Genomic DNA, 19205 nt, shown 5'->3' with positions numbered 1-19205 from the left:
TCAATTTTAATGTGATCCAATTTTTCTATTTTTACTTTTGTTGCTTGTGCTTTTGGTGTCCTATCCAAAATCCAAAAAAATCATTGCCAAGTCCAATGTCATGAAACTTTTCCCTTGTGTTTTCTTCTGAGTTTTATAGTTTCACCTCTTTTTTTATATACTAAAGATTTCAGTGTCTCAAAACAAAGACATCCTCTTACATGACTATAGTTGAGTTATCAAAATCAAGAAATTTATCATTAATACTGTATTATTATCTAATTCACTGTCTGACATTTGAAATGTCATCATTTGTCCCAGTAATGTCTTTTTTAGCTATTTTCTTTCCTGGTCTAGGGTTCAATCCAGGATCATGAGTCGCATTTAGTTATCATATCTCTTTATTCTCAATCAATCTGGATAATTCCTCAGTCTTTGTCTTTTAGAACATCAACACTTTTGAAGAGTACAGGGCAGTTATTTTGCAGAATGTTTCTCAATTTGAACACGATTAGCTCCGGAATATATTTTTTTGGGGAAAAACCAAAGAAGTAACGTTGTGTCCTTCTTGGTGCATCATATCAGGAGGCACATGGTGTCAGTTCATGCGTTACTGACAATGTTACCTTTGATCTCTTGATTGAGGTGGTACCACCGTTTACTGATGATTTCGTTTTATAACTTTCATTGATGATTTTTGCCTGAGTCAGTGTTTACTATGATGTTGGCCAAATGCTGATTTTATAACTCCATTCCTTCTATAGTTATTAGTTGGCTTATTACTTATTCATTAATTTTTTTATATCAATGTGGGCTCATGGATTCTTATTTGATTCAATGGGTTATAATCCATTACCATCATTTTTTATCTTGACGTTCAACTTGTCAGTGAAGAGTTTTAAGCAGGGGCAGGAATTGCATTTTGAAAAGCTGCCCTGGCTGCAGTGTGGAGGGGCCCAAAGGCACAGGAACCAGTGAGGAGGCTCTCGTGGTGCCCTGGAGAAATGAGGGCCTGAGCCTGGCAGTGGGGATGGGAAACTTTTAAGTAGGAGTCCAAGATTATAGGAACCCAGAGTAGACCTCCTGATCTACGATACAACTCCTCCTTCCCATCTCTCCTGGACCCACACTGACCTCACACGCACAAGCCTGATTTAGTGCCCAGAACATAGTAGCACTGGAGAAAGACTGGTTGGTTGAATGCAGGCAAGTTCACGCGTCTCAGTCACTACAGCTTCCATGTCCACTCCTTGCTTTTCAGCAGCTCCAGCTCCCACCCCACATTTGTTCTCCCCAGGGGTCAGTTTCTCAGGGTACCCCCCAAAGAGCTGGGCCTGTTCCAGAGGGAATGAGGGAAGCTGGTGGTAGGAAAGCAGGCTATACCTCTGGGGTCAGCCCTCTAGGCCCAACCCTGCTGCTGTGTGCCTCAGTTTCTGCATAATGGGTTTAAGGAGTGAACTTACCTCCCCTCTGGTACGTGAATGATCTCAGGGTTGATAAATTCTGGGGTGGATGCTGGGTTTCCATCCTTGCTTTTGCCCTTAATAGTTTGGGACCCTGGACAAAGTCATTAACATCTTGAGCTCTAGTTTCTTCATCTAGAAAGTGGGGCTAATGATACCTCCCTGGAAAGACTGACAAGAGGACCAAATGGGATAATTGTTATGAAAGTCATCTGCGAACCGTATGGTTGATGGGAGACTGAAAGTTCTATTAAGGACCTCCTGGGGATTTCCAGCCTCCCAGAGTATGAAGGTGGAAGGCAGGGAAACGAGCTGGGCCGGGAGAAGGATGTCCTTACCTGCCCTGGGAGGACTCTAAGAGCCACCACCCCTTCCTCCATGGCCTTAGAGCTTCCCAGGTACAGGACCAGGCATATGAAATGTGAATTTAGAGGTCTGCCTTTTTGAATGACAACAGACAGACACAGCCCTGTCCCCCTTGTGATGGCCTGACTCCCTTCTACCCAATATACACCTCTCACCTCCCTCCTCCAACCCATCCAGGGCATTAACCTGTCTGGGGGCCAGCGTCAACGGGTCAGTCTGGCCCGAGCTGTTTACAGTGATGCTGACATTTTTTTGCTGGATGACCCATTGTCAGCCGTGGACTCCCACGTGGCCAAGCATATCTTTGACCAAGTCATTGGGCCAGAAGGTGTGCTGGCAGGAAAGGTGAGGCCTCCCAGAGGCTAAGGGGGCTAAGGTGAGGTCTAGGGCCACAGGAGAAGACTGGTGGGAGGCCAAGGGGTTCGGGTGAGACCTGGAGGGATGGAGGGCCTGCGGAACAGGAGCATGGGCTGGGCAGTGGGGGAAACCTGGGGCGGGGGTGGGGGACGGTGCCCCTCAGGCACTGAGCCAGCTGCGCTGAGCACGGCGTGAGCCCCTGATGTGTCTGCTCATGCTGCCGGCACACAGGCACCTCACACTCACTCCGTGGCCCCGCGCTGTGCCAGGGGTGTGTGCTGAGGGCAGTGGGAGTGATAGCCTGCTGCCTTCTCCCCAGACACGGGTGCTAGTGACGCACGGCATCAGCTTCCTGCCCCAGACGGACTTTGTCATAGTGCTAGCTGATGGGCAGGTGTCTGAGATTGGCACTTACGCAGCCCTGCTGCAGCGCAACGGCTCCTTTGCCAACTTTCTCCGCAACTATGCACCTGGTGAGGGCAAGGAGCACCAGGAGGCCGACAGCAGGACCGGTATCTGCCATTCTTGGCCCTCCGTATTCCCCTGCCCTCCCAGCTTCTCCCCTGTCCTGTAGCCTCTGAGTGTCTGTGGACAGGCCCAGTGTTGTACAAGGGAGGTTCTGGGGAACTTGGACCATCTGCGTGATGTCAGACACCACCAACAGGGAAAGTGAACTGGATGGATTCAAGTCCTTCCTCCTCATCTTCCTTCATGTGTCAAAAGGGCCTAAGGGCCCAGGCCCAGCTTGTACGGCAAAACTGTTTCACAGATGAATTGTTTAGTAAATATGCAAATGCTTGGAAAAGTCATTTATTTATCAACAAATATTTATGGAGCAATTACTATGTCCAGGCACTATTCCAGACGCTGAGACAGCAGTGAACAAACAGAAAAATCCCTGTCTTCATGGAGCATATTGAGACCCCCTTGTTGTCCAGTCCTGGCTCCCCAACCCCAGGCTCCCAGCTGGCTCACAGACCTTCTCCTGGGCTTTCTCGCCTACTTCCGTATATGCAGCTAACATGTCTCGAGCATTTACTAAGGGCTATGCCCCTTGCAAGCTCTTGACACACATTCTTTCCTTTAATCCTCACAATGACACAATGAAGTAGGTACTATTATTATCCCCATTTTACATGCCTGCCTAAACTCATGCGGTGAGGAAGTGGGATTTTAGCTCAGCCAGTCTGACTCTAGAGCCCAAGCTCCTGACCCTTATATTTGAATCCCCTTCTACGTAGTCCCTGATGGGAAGCTTTTCTTCCTGTCTAACCTCAGTCTTTCTTGCCACCCTTTTTCTTTCCAACACGAAATTCGTCATTTATTTTTCTTGTTGTTCTTGCTGCCCTCTCAGTCCCTCTCCCCTTGCCTCTCGCTTGTCCATTCAGGCCTCGTCATTGGAGTGGGGCGGGGGATAGCAGGGGCTTGCGGGGTAAGCTAGCCAAACTCTCCTTTCTGCCTCCCCGCTGCAGCCTTGGAGGACAGAGAGGATGAGGAGGTGCTGCTGATTGAGGACACGCTCAGCAATCACACAGACCTGACGGATAATGAGCCAGTGACATACGAGGTCCAGAAGCAGTTTATGAGGTGAGCACCTGCGAGCTCTCAGCCCCCGGGAGACGGTACCAGGGCTCCCAAGCCCTGACGGGAGGCGTAGGTGGGCGTTCTCCCTGACGCACCCCGGGCCTCCGGCTGCAGCCTGAACCTCGTCTGGGGCTCTGTCTGTGGCTGTGCTGGAGGCCTCCTCCCTGGGCCTGACCAGTTGCCTCCACAGACAGCTGAGTGCCATGTCCCTGGAAGGAGAGGGCCAGGGTCGGCCTGTGTCCAGGAGGCGCCTGGGTGCGGCAGAAAAGGTAGTGCAGGCAACAGAGGCAAAGGCGAGCCAGGTGCTGACCCAGGAGGAGAAGGTGGAGATGGGCACTGTGAGTAGGGTGGGCGGGGAGGGATGGAGGGGGTGGGCAGGCCCCTAGCAGTCCCGGGGCTCACCGGAGTCCTCTGTCCAACCGCTGTGGCCATGCAGGTGAAGCTGAGTGTGTTCTGGGATTACGCCAGGGCCGTGGGGCTCTGTGCTACGCTCGTCATCTGTCTGCTGCACGGGGGTCAAAGTGCGGCTGCCATTGGGGCCAACGTTTGGCTCAGTGCCTGGACCAGTGAGGCTGTGGTGAACGGCCAGCAGAACAACACCTCCCAGAGGCTGGGCGTCTACGCCGCCTTGGGAATTCTGCAAGGTGAGCCTGCAGAGATACCTAGAAGGGGCTACAGTGGCCCCTTCCTCATCTCTGGGCTGCTGGGTCCCCCAAACCATGCCCTCGCCTCTCAGTCTTTCTCCACTGTCGCAGCCCCAGGGACTCCCTAACCCACCCTAGCAGTCTACCTGCCTCTGGCCCTGTCTAGCTCACCCTAGCCATGTCCTGCGTCTGAGCCTGCCTAGTTCACCAAGGCTCTCGCCCATCTCGGAACCCGCCCCTGCATGCCTGCCACCTGGCCCAGGTGAACGAGCGCCCCTCTCCTCCTCCACCAGGGCTCCTGGTGATGCTGTCAGCCGTCACGATGGCGGTGGGAGGTGTCCAGGCTGCGCGCTTGCTTCACCAGGCACTGCTGCACAACAAGATGCGCTCGCCTCAGTCCTTCTTCGATACGACGCCCTCAGGCCGCATCCTTAACCGCTTCTCCAAGGACATCTGCATCATCGATGAGGTTCTGGCTCCCACCATCCTCATGCTGCTGAATTCCTTCTACAACTCCATCTCCACCCTCGTGGTCATCGTGGCCAGCACGCCACTCTTCGCTGTGGTCATCCTGCCTTTGGCTGTCCTCTACCTCTTTGTGCAGGTGTGCCCTGAGTGGGTGGGCGTGGCTTTTTGTGAGCGTGGCCGTTGTGTGGCCGGGGCTCTCTCGGGGGCCACCAGTGGTGGGATGTAGGGAGGTCAGGCCCCGCAGCTTCACAGCTGGATTTGGTTCAGCAAATACCTCTTTGAAACTCATTTTCCTCACCTGTAAAATAGAATCATAGAACCTACCTCACAGAGTTGTTGACAGGATAAAATGAAATCCTTGTAAATTGTGACTGGCCCCGGAACTCCTTCCTGCTGGCTATTTTTTAATAAAATATTGTCAACGGTTTGAGACACATTATCCTTCCCTTCTTTTTAGATATATCTAAACTTACATACATGTTTTTAACGTGGACGAGTTGATAACATTCAGATACAGCTACCTATAAAAGGCATTTGTGTTGCTGAGCCCCTATCCTGCCATTAATTAATCAGTCAGTGAAGGTAATCCACAAGTGGCCAGAAGCTCAGGCCTGTGTGTGAAGACTGTGCTCTGTGCTGGGATGGGGGACTCTCAGATGCAAATCCTACATGGCCCTGGCCATCTTGGGGCCCACAGGGTAGAAGACGGAAGGTGGAGGCAGAACTGTGTTTTTGTGGGGCTGAAGTTTAAACAACTGGGGGGTGGGGCGGGGAGAGGCTCTTTAAGAAAAAGAATACAAAATTATCTTATTTTTGCAAATTTTGCAAAATTTTGATTGTGTGAACACACTGCTAGGGCCCCTAAGTGGAGACAGGCATAGTCACAGGAGGCAAAGCAGAGTCAGTGCAATAATCTAGGCCCCCGCAGAGGTGAGGGGGTCAGGAGCTGAGAGGGAATCGGGAAAGGCTTCGTGGACACAGTGGCCTGGAAGAGTGAGCAGAGCTGACCAGAGGGGAAGGGTGGGATGGGTTCGTGGAGCCATATCAGGCCCCCAAGTCTTGGGTTCTTCTGGGCGGAGCGGGAGGAAGGGAGCAAGGTCTCATGGGGCAGTGGGACTGACGGGGAGGTGGCTCACATGGGTCCAGAGGGCGTGCTGGACTGAGTTGGGGCCCCACGGTCCTGACTCCAAGCTCTTTCTCCATCCCCTGTCAGCGCCTCTATGTGGCTACGTCACGGCAACTGAAGCGGCTGGAATCTGTCAGCCGCTCACCCATCTACTCCCACTTTTTGGAGACGGTGACCGGCTCCAGCGTCATCCGGGCCTATGGCCGCAGCCAGGACTTCGAGGCCATCAGTGATGCTAAGGTGGACACCAACCAGAGGAGCTGCTACCCCTACATCGCCTCCAACAGGTCAGAAGCTGTTCCCTCAGCCCCTGCTCCTCCCATGAGTTTCCACCAGTGTCTCTGCGGGAGAGACCCTGGTGTTCTGGGTCCAAGCCCCTCCTTCCCTCTGAACAGCCCCCTTCTTGCATCTGCCCCGTTTCCTCCTTGCCTAATCCCCACAGGTGGCTGGGGGTCCGAGTGGAGTTCGTGGGCAACTGTGTTGTGCTCTTCACTGCACTCTTTGCTGTGATTGGGAGAAGCAGCCTGAGCCCAGGGCTGGTGGGCCTGTCTGTGTCCTATGCCCTACAGGTACGCAGAGGTCTGGGTCCTGGGTCAGGGCCGCCACTGGGGCAGAGGCCACACAGGTTTCACAAGCATCTCCTGGGCACCTCGCTCTGCCCCAGATGGGGACCAGCCACAGGTTCTGCTCCCTGGGACTGTGAGCTCCCAGTCAAGTGTGGAGAGTCACTCCTACCAGCAGGGGATGGTACTGTGGGGTGCACAGACCTTAGTGGAGGAAGGAGCCCAGAGGAGGTCTCTACCCTGGAGTGTTGGAGAAATTATCTTGGAGCTTGGCCCCAAGAGACAAATAGAATTTGCCCTGCCTGCACAAGATCTAGAGGTCAACCCTGACAGGGGTTCCGGGGGCAGGGACGTGGAGAGCTGGAATACACCTCATTTCACAAGCCTGCAGAGAAAGTACACGGAGCAGGTAACTGGAGCCTGGGAAGGTCACCCTGATATCAGCCTATATTGTCAAAGCGTTAAATAACTGCAGATGGAATTTTTGTGAAGCAGATCACATTTGCAACGCCTCAGGTGACTCAAGTCTTGAACGTTCTGTAAACAAAGGACAATCCAGACAGGTCAGTCTTCTCAAACTTTAATGTGCATATGAATCACCTGGAGATCTTAAACTGTAGATTCTGATACAATAGACCTGGGGCTCTGGCTTCAGCGTTGTCTATCAAGACTCCTTGATCCACAAAGTGTGGTCCAAGGACCAGCTGCATCAACCTCATCTGTGAGCTTCTTAGCCATGTAGAATCTCGCGTCCCACCACACACCTACTGAATTAGAAGCTACATTTTATCAAGATTCCCTGGGAAATCTTTCTTGTGCATATTAAAGTTTAGGAAACACTGGGCTGGGTGGCCTTTTGTTAAGTCTGCATTGTCAATGCCTGAGGTACAGTTGTGATTTGAGCCCCAGGTGGCACATCTATGGGTTTGCCCAGGCCCCCCTGGGTCATAGCTGGGATAGGATAGGAGCATAGTCAAGGAGTCTGAACTCCTCCCAAAGCCATTTCAGGGGGAAGAGAGATTGCCCCGCTTATGACCCAGTCCCTTTGGCTAGGTGACGTTGGCTCTGAACTGGATGATACGAACGATATCAGACTTGGAGTCTAATATTGTGGCCGTGGAGAGAGTCAAAGAGTACTCCAAGACGGAGACTGAGGTGGGTACGGGATGAGCCTGGGGCAGGGAGGGGTGCTTGGTGACCCACCATCCCTACACCCCCAGGCCAGTTGTTCAGGTGGCTCTTCATTCATTCATTCATTCATTCAACCCTTCTTGAGTGTCAACCAGAGGTCTATGTGAGGAGGTGTAGAGCAAGACAAGGTCTGCCCTCAAGCAGTTCCTGATGTAGTGGGAGAGGACAGCTCCCGTTGTTCCAAGCCCTCCTTGGTCACAGTACCTTGTCCTCCCTGGGACCCCCCAGTCCCGTGCCCTGCCTCTGTCCCTCTGTCCATGAGCTCATCCAGCCTGGATCCTATGCTCCACCAGTGCCAGTGCTCTCAAGTCCCTTGCCCTTCTCTCTCTCAGTCATCCTCACCCCAGACGAGCCCATCTGTCTACCTTCTGAAACATGCCAGTGCTCAGCTGCTAAAACGTTGCTGGAGAAAATCATTGATTTTACTTCAAGTTTATAACCACACACCACGGCTGGGTGTTCCTGTTTTGCTTCTCCAAGAAGCATGTGTTCCCACTTTCAGCAAGTTCTGTTTCGACCATTCTCTTTCCTTAAACCCCCACATCCCCTTCTCCCTGTGCTCAGTCATCGACCGAATCACTCAGTCGTCGGTCATCATAGGCTCAGTCATCAACCTTGCCTAACGCTTCAGTGAGAAAACGGCTTACAAGATGTGAACTCCCTCAGCCTTCCTGCCTCCAGACTTTCAAATCTGCCTGTGTCCCTTCCACCTTCTTCCTTTCTCATTTCGAAGTCCACTCCCTCTACTTCTTTGCATGGCCACCCAAGGACTTCACTTCCTCAATCACACCCTCCATCTGCTACATCATCCATCTTGCTCCCTCTGTTGGATGATTCCCATCCACACGCAAAAATAAGCTCTTTTAGCTTCCATTCTAGACACTCAAACCAACCCTCCCTTTCCCCTGTATCCTATGTCCCATTTCTCTGCTCTCCTTTGTCGTGAAACTGGCTTTAAAATATGGTCTGCAGGTGCTCTCCCCACTGCCTCATCACCCTGTAGCCTGGTTTCTGGCCCTATCACTCCACTGAACCCACTCACCAATGACTTTCCCGCTTCCCGACCTAGGGACACTTTTCTGTTCTCATCTAATTCAACCTCTCAGCAACATTCAGACAAAATAGCCCCTCGCTCCTACTTGGAAAGCACTTCATGGCTTCTGTGACCTGAGCTCCTGCCCTGTCAGCCCCCATTGAGCCCCACCCCACCTGTTCCTCCCAACCTGGCCTCTCCTGCCCATGGGGCCCCCATCTACCCCTGTCTTCCCCATGCATCCCTTATCATTCCCTCATCCCCCATTCTCTGGGATCTTCAAATTCTCCCTCTTTGTGCCTAGCATTCCCATATCCCCTCTCTACACACATGATCCTGTCTCCACATTCTCAAAAATTCTGCCCCCAACCCTACTGTCCATTCTCTTGACACCTCCTCAAGAGAGCGGTCTACCTATACTGGCTGCTTTGCTTTTTGACTGCTGACAGTCTGAACCCCCATTTCAAAACACCCTCCACTCTCCCTCCCCTAAATAGCAGCAGGGAGATCCTTTAAAAACACACCAAATCATGTTATTCCTCTGTGCATGGCCCTACATCTTACTCAGGGTAAAAAAACACAGTCCTTAAAATGGCCAGCAAAGCCCTATGTGATGGGGCCATCCACTACTTGTCTCCTACCTCTCACCTTTGTCATTGCGATCCAGAACACACCTGGAAGTATTTGTACTTGCCGTTCCCTCTGTCTGGCATGCCCTTCCCCCAGATATCTACTTGTCTTGTTCCTTCACTTCCTTCAGGTCTTTATTTAAATATCACCTCCTCCAGGAAGCCTTCCCTGACCACCCTGTACAGAATAGCAACACCAGACACTTATCCACACTCATCACCATCTGACGTTATGTAGACTTACTTATTTGTCAACTGTATGCCCCCCTAGACTCGGATGTAAGCCTCATGGGGACAAGGCCTTTGTCTTGTTTACCATTGTTGACCCCACTACCTGTCGCGGAGTAGCCACTCAATAATAAAGAATGGTGAAAGGGGAAGTGAGGGCAGGTGGGAGGGGCCGCTTAGGGCCGTGGGGCACGGGGGAATAGGGAAGAGCAAAGTTCTGTGGGGAATAATGTCAGAGGGATAAAGAGACATTGAACCACAAGGTTGGGCCACATGAGCACCAGGGCCTCCCCGCCAGGGTCCCTGGTGGGTGAGGATGGCAGGGGCCTGGGGAGGGAGGCAGACCAAAGTTGGGAGATGGCTGGGCTGGGGAAGAGGTGCCCCCCTGATGAGGATCCTGTCTTCCCCTGGCGGCCAGGCCCCCTGGGTGGTGGAGGGCAGCCGCCCGCCAGCGGGCTGGCCACTGCAGGGTGAGGTGGAGTTCCGGAATTACTCTGTGCGCTACCGGCCGGGCCTGGAGCTGGTGCTGAAGGACTTGAGTCTACAAGTGCGAGGTGGCGAGAAGGTGCGTGTGGGGCGGGTTTTTCCCTGGGAAGCGTGGGTCTGTGGGATGGCAGGGGCCCAGCCCAAGGGTCTGCTTGGCCTCCCAGGGGAGTCCTGGCAACAGCCCCGCTGACCCCCAGCCTCCCCCTGACGGCCCCCCACTGCCTCCAGGTGGGGATCGTGGGCCGCACTGGGGCTGGCAAATCGTCCATGACCCTCTGCCTGTTCCGCATCCTGGAAGCCGCAGAGGGCGACATCCTCATCGACGGCCTCAATGTGGCCGACATCGGGCTCCATGACCTGCGTTCTCAGCTGACCATCATCCCCCAGGTAGCAGCCTGGCGTGGGCTGGCCACACTGACCAGTGACTCTGGCGGCAGGTCCCACCCCTGTTCTGTAGCTTGGAGTTCAAGACTGGGACCTCTCTCTGGGAGGCTGGAGCAGAGCCACAGAGCGGCCCCCCGTCGTGGGTCTGGAAGGGTCAGACGTCTCCTGCCCAATAAGACCCTGTCCTCTGACCTCTTGGACCAGCAGAACAACAGGCCCCTCCACACAGCCCACCCCAGAGGCCTTCTACCCTGGCCTCCTGGTTTCATAGCTCTGAACTACATTTCACTTTTTCTGACTCCTCTGGGGTATTTTTTTCTGCTGACTGGACACTTTGGAGTCAGATTAGCGGTTCAGGTTTCTGCCTTAGCGCAGGATTTTGGGTTGGCAAAGCTGAGGTTTATCACTTCCCCACAGGCGTTTTTCTATCTCCTTGGCCATTGCCTCCCTCCTGGAGGGCTGGAGTCAGAGTGGGAATGCCGCCACCTCAACCCCTTTCTTGTTCCCTGACCTTGGGGCCCATGGCTTCCTATGGGGCCTGAGCTGCCTCCCTCTGAGGCCTTGCTTTGTCCCCAGGACCCCATCTTGTTCTCGGGGACCCTGCGCATGAACCTGGACCCCTTTGGCAATTACTCGGAGGAAGACATGTGGCGAGCCTTGGAGCAGTCCCACCTGCACACGTTTGTGAGCTCCCAGCCGGCAGGCCTGGACTTCCAGTGCTCCGAGGGCGGGGAGAATCTCAGGTAACAGCTGGGAGTGGGTGGGTCAGGAATAGCACTCTGCAGCACTATAGAGGGTCTAGCATCAGACAACACCAAATCCAGGCCAGCCCCCTCCTGCCCTCCCACTCCCATCTCAGCCAGCGTGAACTCAGGGGGCACAGGCCAGCCCCCTCCTGCCCTCCCACTCCCATCTCAGCCAGCGTGAACTCAGGGGGCACTGTCTTGTATTGAGCATATTCTGTGTGCCAGGCACTTGCACTACTTCACTGACTCCTCACACAAGCTCCAGAGAAACTGAGGCAGGGCCAAAGTCACACAGCTGGGAGAAGACATGCCTGGGAGATTCCAAAGCCCTAATCGGTCCTCTCTTGTGAGATTGTCAATGTTGTGCTTGGCCTGAGGAGGGGCTGTGGACTGAACCTGTGGAGCAGATAAGAGGAAAACTACAGAGCTTTAGAGAAAGCTTATATATTTTCCAAGGTGGATGCAGTTTTGTTTGTGGTTTAGAAGTGGGCAAAGTGAGCTCTCCGGGCCTTTCTTTGCTTCCTTATAGCCCCCGACCTTATATCACCAGTCGCTGTGCCGTGTATCAGGGAGGGCCAGAGTCACTTCTTACTGAGTCTAAAGGCTTGAGGCACTTGTACCTGTGTTAGTTGTGTGATTTGGAGCAAGCTGCTTAACCTCTTTGTGCCTTCTTTTCCTTTACTCTGATGGGATAATAACAGTCCCATACCTGTTAGCACCATGCCGCCCAATAAAAATATACTATGAGCCACATATGTGTAAATAAAATTTGCCTAATAGCCACATTAAAAAAAAAGAAAAAGAAACTGATGAAATAAATTTTAATTGTGTATGTTACGTAGCCTAATATATCTAAAATATCATTTCAACATGTAATTGATACAAAAGCTATTACGGATAGTTTGCATTTTTTCAAGTATAAAATCCCGTGTGTATTTTTACACGTACAGCACATCTCAGTTCAGACTTGTCGTATTTCAAGTGGTCAACAGTCACATGTGGCTAGTGGCCATCATTTGGACAGAGCAGTCTTAGGGTTATTGTGATGAAATGGAAAGCACTTAGACTGGATATACTCCTGAGAAACTTAGCTATTCGTATTATTCTACTCGGTCCATACCTATGGACTGGACTCTCTCCAGGAAAAACAAAAACAAAAATCTGTACGTTTGCTCAGCACTTAATAGTGTTCAAGGCACTTTGGCCTCTACTGTCTCCTTTAATCTTTACTGCAGTCCTGTGGGCCAGAAATGAGGGTCCAGAGTATAAAGTTATTTGCCCAAAGCTGCTCAGCTAGCAAGGGGTGGGGCAAGGACTCAGGGAAGTGGGAGCTTTTGCCCTAAAACTTTCCTAACTGCATCATAGCCACTGGTGGGATGCCCCCGCCTCCCCAGGCAGCCCTGTAAGAATGAATGTGCACAGTACTTGGATTTCACTTACACAACCATGTTGGGGGTGGCTGGCGGACGAGCCTAGGCTTTCAGACCCTGTGCCCCACAGCTGTTTTTTGGTCCATTCTCCTATCCTTGCTTGCCATCAGCACCTCTCCCCAGAGCATCCCCTCCATCCCCACATCCCCCAGGATCTGAGACAGAAATCCACTCCCCTCCTCCCTCATTGAGCTTGTAGCCACTTTAAGTGTAACCTGTATCCTGTGCCAGTCCCACCATAAATCAGCCCTGAGCTCTATCTGGCGACTCATTCTGCTGCCAAAACCTTCATTAGTTGCGGGAATAGGACGGGGAGAGAGCCTGGCCTTCACTCGGGCTGTAGTGACTCACCCCTGTGGGAAGGGCTGAGGTATTTGTCCCTGGGTGTGGGGGGTGCTGCAGCCTCTGTGGTTGGGAACACAGCCTCTCTTTGTTCCTTAGCTCTAGCTTCCAAGGCAGGAGGTGGAAGGTATGCGTTCCACCCCTCCACCACCTTCCCAGGGACCAGACACGGGGAACCCCCCATAGCCTCCTCTGCCCTGTCCCTTCCTTGTTCCCACAACGGAACCCTGACCTATATTCCCCATGGGGGCAGAAGATGACTAAATTGTGTGATATTAGGCTCAGCAAGATAACATGATGTGTGCAAATATCCAGGAGGAGGCATTTAAGTGTGTTATTACTAAGGTGTAAATGACTGATAGATTGAGGCAGAAAAACACGGTGACACTAGTTGAGGAGTGAGGATAGGGAAGAAAGCACAGGAAGAAGAGGCCAGGGGTGCCAGAGACAGACTGGGGATTTCACAATGTTGTTAAGTACTGGCTCTACCCGCAAGGCCCCTCATTATCCCCGTGGTGTCCAGACCTCAACTCTGTGTTCCAGGAGTACTGGGCTAAGGCAGAAATGGGAGAGGTTAGACAGAGAGCCAGCCCTGGGCCATTGGGAAGGAGTGGAGACAGAAACAGTTTGGGGAATGAGGCCTGGGGGCAGGTTGGGGGCACCCAGCTAGAGATACCTTGCCTTCCCCATTTTCAGCGTGGGCCAGCGGCAGCTCGTGTGCCTGGCCAGAGCCCTGCTTCGCAAGAGTCGCATCCTGGTTTTAGACGAGGCCACAGCTGCCATCGACCTGGAGACTGATGACCTCATCCAGGCCACCATCCACACCCAGTTTGAGGCCTGCACGGTGCTGACCATCGCACATCGGCTCAACACCATCATGGACTACACCAGGTGGGGCACCGGAACCCAAGCAGGGAGGGACCTGGTGGGGTCACCTGGGCCGTGGGGAAGTGGCAGGCAGATTAAGGTTATCTGGATATGTGGATATGGGAGCCTCGTGGGATCGTCTAAGGTTTTGGGGGGGGGGGGTTGCAGAACAGTGTGGGTTATCTGGGCACCGGGGGCACAGTGATGCTTTCTGAGACACAAGGGACGCTTTGGGGAAGGGGCACACTGGGGCTCCTTAGGCATGGCTCACCTCCCCCCCCCACCCCTTAATACTATGAGGTGAGGGGAACCAGATCCTTCATGCCAAATCCCGTCACTTCCTGAGCACTGTTTCCAGAGTGCCCACATGGCCATGGCTTCATTTGAGCCTCATTCCCATCCTGTGAGGTAAGCGTACAGACCAGGAAGCCACTGAGGAAAGGTGCACGATGCTCGGGTCCCATGCGGAGTAGATGCTTTGTTGTGGGAAAGCAGAGGGCTGAGTCCCAAGCCTGGCTCTGCTGCTGACTGCTGTATGACATTGGGCAATTCACAAAACCTTCATGAACCTCTCTCTCTCAGGGTTGTTGTAAGGAGTCAATGAAATAAAGCGTTAAAAGTGCAGGTGACTGGAGAGGTGGGATAGGGAGGGTGGGAGGGAGACGCAAGAGGGAGGAGATATGGGGATATATGAATATGTATAGCTGATTCACTTTGTTATACAGCAGCAACTAACACACCATTGTAAAGCAATTATACTCCAATAAAGATGTTAAAAAAAAAAAGTGCAGGTGATCCTAGGAAGTGCTGTCCTTTATTGTAATTCTCCCTAGAACCAGCTTCTCAAAGGATTAGGGAAGGAGCCTTGCTCTTGGTATCTTATGGCTTCGTTGGGGAGGCAGCTCACTCAGCCAAAAGGAAAAAAATGTGACCTGTTTGCTCACTGTGCCTAACGTCAAGGTGTGCTGCTGGAGGACAGGGGAGGGGCTGGGTGACTCAGAAGCCTGATGGAAGCGAGCTGGTGCTGGCCTGCCAGCCTCAGAGTGAGGAAGAGGCAGGAGGCTGCAACAAATCTATTCTGAAGGAGTATAGTGGGAGTACATCAACAAGGCTTCATTCACAAAACAAACACCTGCAGGGCATGGGGAGGTGGGGAGATACATGGACAGGGCAATGGGCAGACCTTGGCCCTCTCTCAGAAGTTCCCCACACAGCTCCCAGGGGCTTGGGAACCAAGCTGAGAATGCCTGATGCTACTGTCTGTTCCATCCCTACCACACCGCCCCCCTCCACTCCCATCCAGGATCCCACTGGGAGAAGGGAGGGTGGGCAGGAAGGCCCAGGCCCTGGGTCCAGACAAGGGAAAGGGCTGGACTGAGAGGATCTCTTCCCAGGCCTAACTGAAAATGGTTTTCACCAGCAGCCCTGAGGGGCGAAAACTCAAACTGACCTTGGGGGTTGGGAGTTCAGTCATTCGAGTGGGGCAGGCAGAAATTAATCAAATAATCACGCTATTGAACGTGTAATTAGAGCCTTCAGGAAGGAAGCAGGGGTCCACACGTGTAGGCCAGAGGAAGCCAATCCACACAGGGCAGCCAGGACACTTACTCTCCAAAGGAAGGGAAGCACCAGCCAAGCCCTAAAGGATGAGTAAAAGTTGGGGAGCAGGGGAGGAGATGGGGTAGGGAGGGAGCTGAAAATTTCAGGAAAAGGCTGCATCACATGCAAAGGCCCTGAGGTAGGAGGGCACATGAGGCTGGAGTAGAAAGGGTGAAGGGGCAGTAGAACCAAGAGGAGAGGGAGAAAGAGACAGGCCTCACTATGCTGCATTTTGAGGACCATGGGAAAACATTCAGTCCTTACCCTAAGGGCAATGAGAAGCCACTGAAGTGAGGGGGGCAGTCTCCTGGGCTTCAATTTGGGCAGTGGCTAGGCAGTGATATCCACAGACACACATCTTCCCAGGACACGTTTCTGGGAGCCCCATAGGTGGGGAAACAGAGTGGGTGCAGTCCAGGCCCTCTTATTGAGGAGTATCTCCTGGGACTTGGGGGAGCCTTTCTGCTCCTGCCTCAACCTGGGAGCCAGCCTGTTGGCCCTGCACCAGGTGCACCCTGTGTTTAGTTGGCAAGAGATTCTAATCCCAGGCCCAGGCTTGACTGTGTGTGTGTGGGCGGGGGGAGATCCACCCATCAGCAGCAGCCAGATTTGCAGCCAAAGTCCCACATTCCAGCATCAGGCCTCACTGCAGCCCAGTTTCCCGCCGTGTGCCTTTTTGAGTTGGCACAAAGCAGATGGAAGCACACAGGCCCTGTGACCCTGGCGAAGGGAAGGGCTCATTAGGGAAGGTTTTCAGAGCCGCGACTAGCAAAGATGAATCGGACCTTGTGTTTCATCCCAGAAATTGCCTCATCTGCCAGGACAGCAAACGGAGTGGCTAAAATAACCAGCCTTGCAAGCATGCACATGTGGTGTAGCGCTGTGTTGGGTGGGTTGACTGAAGTGGGAGGGTCGGCATGTCACTGCGGGGCCTGAGCAGTACCCAGAAGGGCAGGGTTGGACCATGAAACCAGATCTGGGCTGATGGAGACCTGACCACTTCTTTTCTTTGGCTAGGGTCCTGGTCCTGGACAAAGGGACAATAGCTGAATTTGATTCTCCAACCAACCTCATTGCAGCCAGAGGCATCTTCTACGGGATGGCCAGAGATGCTGGACTTGCCTAAAATATATTCCTGGGATTTCTTCCTGGACATTCCTGGTTTTCATCAGGAAGGGAAAGGACACCAGATATGTCTACAGAATGGACTGGATGGCAAACGCTGGGGGCATTTGTCAGGTTTTTGTCCCTGTTAAGTGCCTGGCAGGATAACCATGCTAAATGCTCCAGGTGAGGAGGTGAAGCCCAAGAGGCAAATGACATGCCCAAAGTCATAGCTAATTTGAGGCAGAGCCCAGACTAGTCCCCAGGTCTCCTGATTCCCAATGTGGTGTTATTTCCACACTGTAGTGTTTTCAATCATCATTTCATGGTATGACCTCCCTACCCCCATGATTTTTCATATTTTCTACTCTGAAGTTTTTTTTTTTTAATTTTAACAAAGCTTTTTCCTTCTGGAACAGAAGACTGCCAGGTCAGGCCGTCCCTAGGAACTGAGTCTGGTACTCTGGGGTGCTGGCCTGGATCCATTAAAAACGGAGCACTGATGAAATAAAGCTACGTGTCAACAATACATACACCCCAATGTAGCCTTTCTCTGTTCACAAGGTCTGGGGGCTAGGACCTTTAGAGGAGGCAGGGAGGAAGGAGGGAGAGACAGAGGTAACCTTTATACACATCTACATGGCTGGAATTATCTGAAAACTTCAGACCCAAGAACTTTTGGCTAGAGATATTGTCTTCACAGCCAAAATTCACTGGGTAATTGCCAGTAGTTCCTGCGCTGCTGTGCAGATATTGTAAAAAGGTGAGAAATAAAGCCCCTGAAATCTGACCCGAGGCCTCTTGGGAAAGCTGCTGTGAACACCTCCACATTTTTTTTTTAAGTTCATTTTATTTTTTAAATTTATTTATTTTTGGCTGCGTTGGGTCTTCGTTGCTGCACGCAGGCTTTCTCTAGTTGCGGTGAGCGGGGGCTACTCTTCGTTGCAGTGCGCAGGCTTCTCATTGCGGTGGCTTCTCTTGTTGTGGAGCACGGGCTCTAGGCATGTGGGCTTCAGTAGTTGTGGCACATGGGCTCAGTAGTTGCGGCTCACGGGCTCTAGAGCGCAGGTTCTCAGTAGTTGTGGGGCACGGGCTTAGCTGCTCCACGGCCATGTGGGAACTTCCTAGACCAGGGCTTGAATCCGTGTCCCCTGCACTGGCAGGTGGATTCTTAACCACTGCGCCACCAGGGAAGTCCCGAACACCTCATTTATGTCATCCCTCAGACCACTACGCCTGCTTCTCTAGGGCATGGGTCCCCAACCCCCGGGCCGTGGACCGGTACCGGTCCATGGCCTGTTAGGCACCGGGCCGTACGGCAGGAGGTGAGCAGCGGGCAAGCGAGCAAAGCTTCATCTGCTGCTCTCCATCGCTCCCCGTCACTTGCATTACCGCCTGAACCATCCCCTGAGCCCGCTCCCCCCCACCCCCTCCACAGAAAAATTGTCTTCCATGAAACCAGTCCCTGGTGCCAAAAAGGTTGGGGACCGCTGCTCTAGGGGATGAGAAATGCATGGTGCTTTATTTCCTTGCCCCTTTAACAGTCTGTTCCGGACAGGTCCCCATCACCAGTGAGATCTCCAAGCCATTCATCTTCCTCACTCTGGCTGAAGTTGAATGTTGGAGCACAGAGCAGCCAGAGGCTGCCCCCTATCCTGACAGTCCCAGGCTGGTAAATGAGATGAGGGGGTGATTAAGTTTGCTTTTTTTGAGCAAGCCAATGAAGTGTTTATTTTTCTGCAGGTCAGAATTTACCTGGCACATGGCCTTCTATTTGGAAGGGATCTCTTCTCTTTGTTACCTTACTAAGTTTTCTGGTCTCCTCTGACTCTCATTTCTTCAAACTTTACTCTTGGTATAATGTGACTGGTTGTGGGTGATGGCTTTTTTTTTTTTTCCTCCACCCTAAATGGTTTGCAGTAGGTGTGGAGATGGCTCCTTTGATCTGATTTTTCTATATGCATCGGGCCAGCCTGTGCTGCAGGACTATTTGTTAAAGGTTAATCACATTTTTTTTGTCAGGCTGTTTCTGCCCAGGATGTTTATGAGTGTATAGAAGAAGACTTCCACCCTTGTGATAAAGCAAGTATGAAAGCACAAATGCCCAAATTATTCTGCCTCTCCTTGGAGCTAAGAAAAGGTCTCTGCTATGCTCCCCGATTTATCAGGCCGATTTGGCTTGACGTCTGGCTTGTGAGGCTCTAGCTGCCCCAAACCAACAGAAATGTAGATTCATTCGGCATCATTCTCAGCTAAAGATCTGAAGGTGTAAGGCTGTATTTCCTCTCCTGTCTTGGGAGTTTGCCTCTGAGCTCATTGAGGCCCTGACAGGTGCTGACAGCCCAAAGGAGAGGCTCAGTTGTGTAAAGTAAATAGGATAATCAAAAAATGTGGTTAACAGAGGATGACCTCCATCTAGCTGGCTCAGCTACTCTGGGGAAATGAAGCTGACTGCTGTGAACTGAAAGGAAGACACCGCACAAAATATCTGTCTCCGGTGCCACTGACAGGCGTGCACGCCACTACAGAAGCAGGATGGAGGAGGCTCAGGTGGGGACCAGTCCCTCCAGAGGGTTTTCTCCCTGGAACCGTCCAACAATTTGAACCCTGTATTAT

General features: G+C 52.4%; 1 protein-coding gene across 8 annotated transcripts in view; it reads left to right on the top strand.

Annotated features, from left to right (window-relative positions):
* Positions 1 to 17118, top strand: part of ABCC3 (ATP binding cassette subfamily C member 3) — a 42716-nt gene extending 25598 nt beyond the window's left edge. For 3 of the 8 annotated variants that reach the window (XM_068530393.1, XM_068530398.1, XM_068530396.1), the window contains 14 exons: positions 1986 to 2153; positions 2485 to 2677; positions 3638 to 3752; positions 3940 to 4087; positions 4186 to 4393; positions 4687 to 4997; positions 6075 to 6274; positions 6430 to 6556; positions 7604 to 7705; positions 10050 to 10196; positions 10346 to 10504; positions 11078 to 11244; positions 13716 to 13910; positions 16503 to 17118. In XM_068530393.1, the coding sequence (XP_068386494.1) occupies positions 1986 to 2153; positions 2485 to 2677; positions 3638 to 3752; positions 3940 to 4087; positions 4186 to 4393; positions 4687 to 4997; positions 6075 to 6274; positions 6430 to 6556; positions 7604 to 7705; positions 10050 to 10196; positions 10346 to 10504; positions 11078 to 11244; positions 13716 to 13910; positions 16503 to 16611 (2349 nt within the window). In that variant the 3' untranslated portion in view covers positions 16612 to 17118. Of the gene's footprint in view, positions 1 to 1985; positions 2154 to 2484; positions 2678 to 3637; positions 3753 to 3939; positions 4088 to 4185; positions 4394 to 4686; positions 4998 to 6074; positions 6275 to 6429; positions 6557 to 6934; positions 7572 to 7603; positions 7706 to 10049; positions 10197 to 10345; positions 10505 to 11077; positions 11245 to 13715; positions 13911 to 16502 lie in introns of those variants that run through there. The other 5 variants (XM_068530395.1, XM_068530394.1, XM_068530397.1 and 2 more) reach the window with 5 other exon arrangements.
* The last annotated feature ends 2087 nt before the right edge of the window (positions 17119 to 19205 follow it).

Source organism: Eschrichtius robustus, chromosome 20, assembly GCF_028021215.1.
Source record: "Eschrichtius robustus isolate mEscRob2 chromosome 20, mEscRob2.pri, whole genome shotgun sequence".
Classification (NCBI taxonomy): domain Eukaryota; kingdom Metazoa; phylum Chordata; class Mammalia; order Artiodactyla; family Eschrichtiidae; genus Eschrichtius; species Eschrichtius robustus.
The sequence above is the reverse complement of the archived record's forward strand: the minus strand, read 5'-3'. Positions and strand labels throughout refer to the sequence as shown.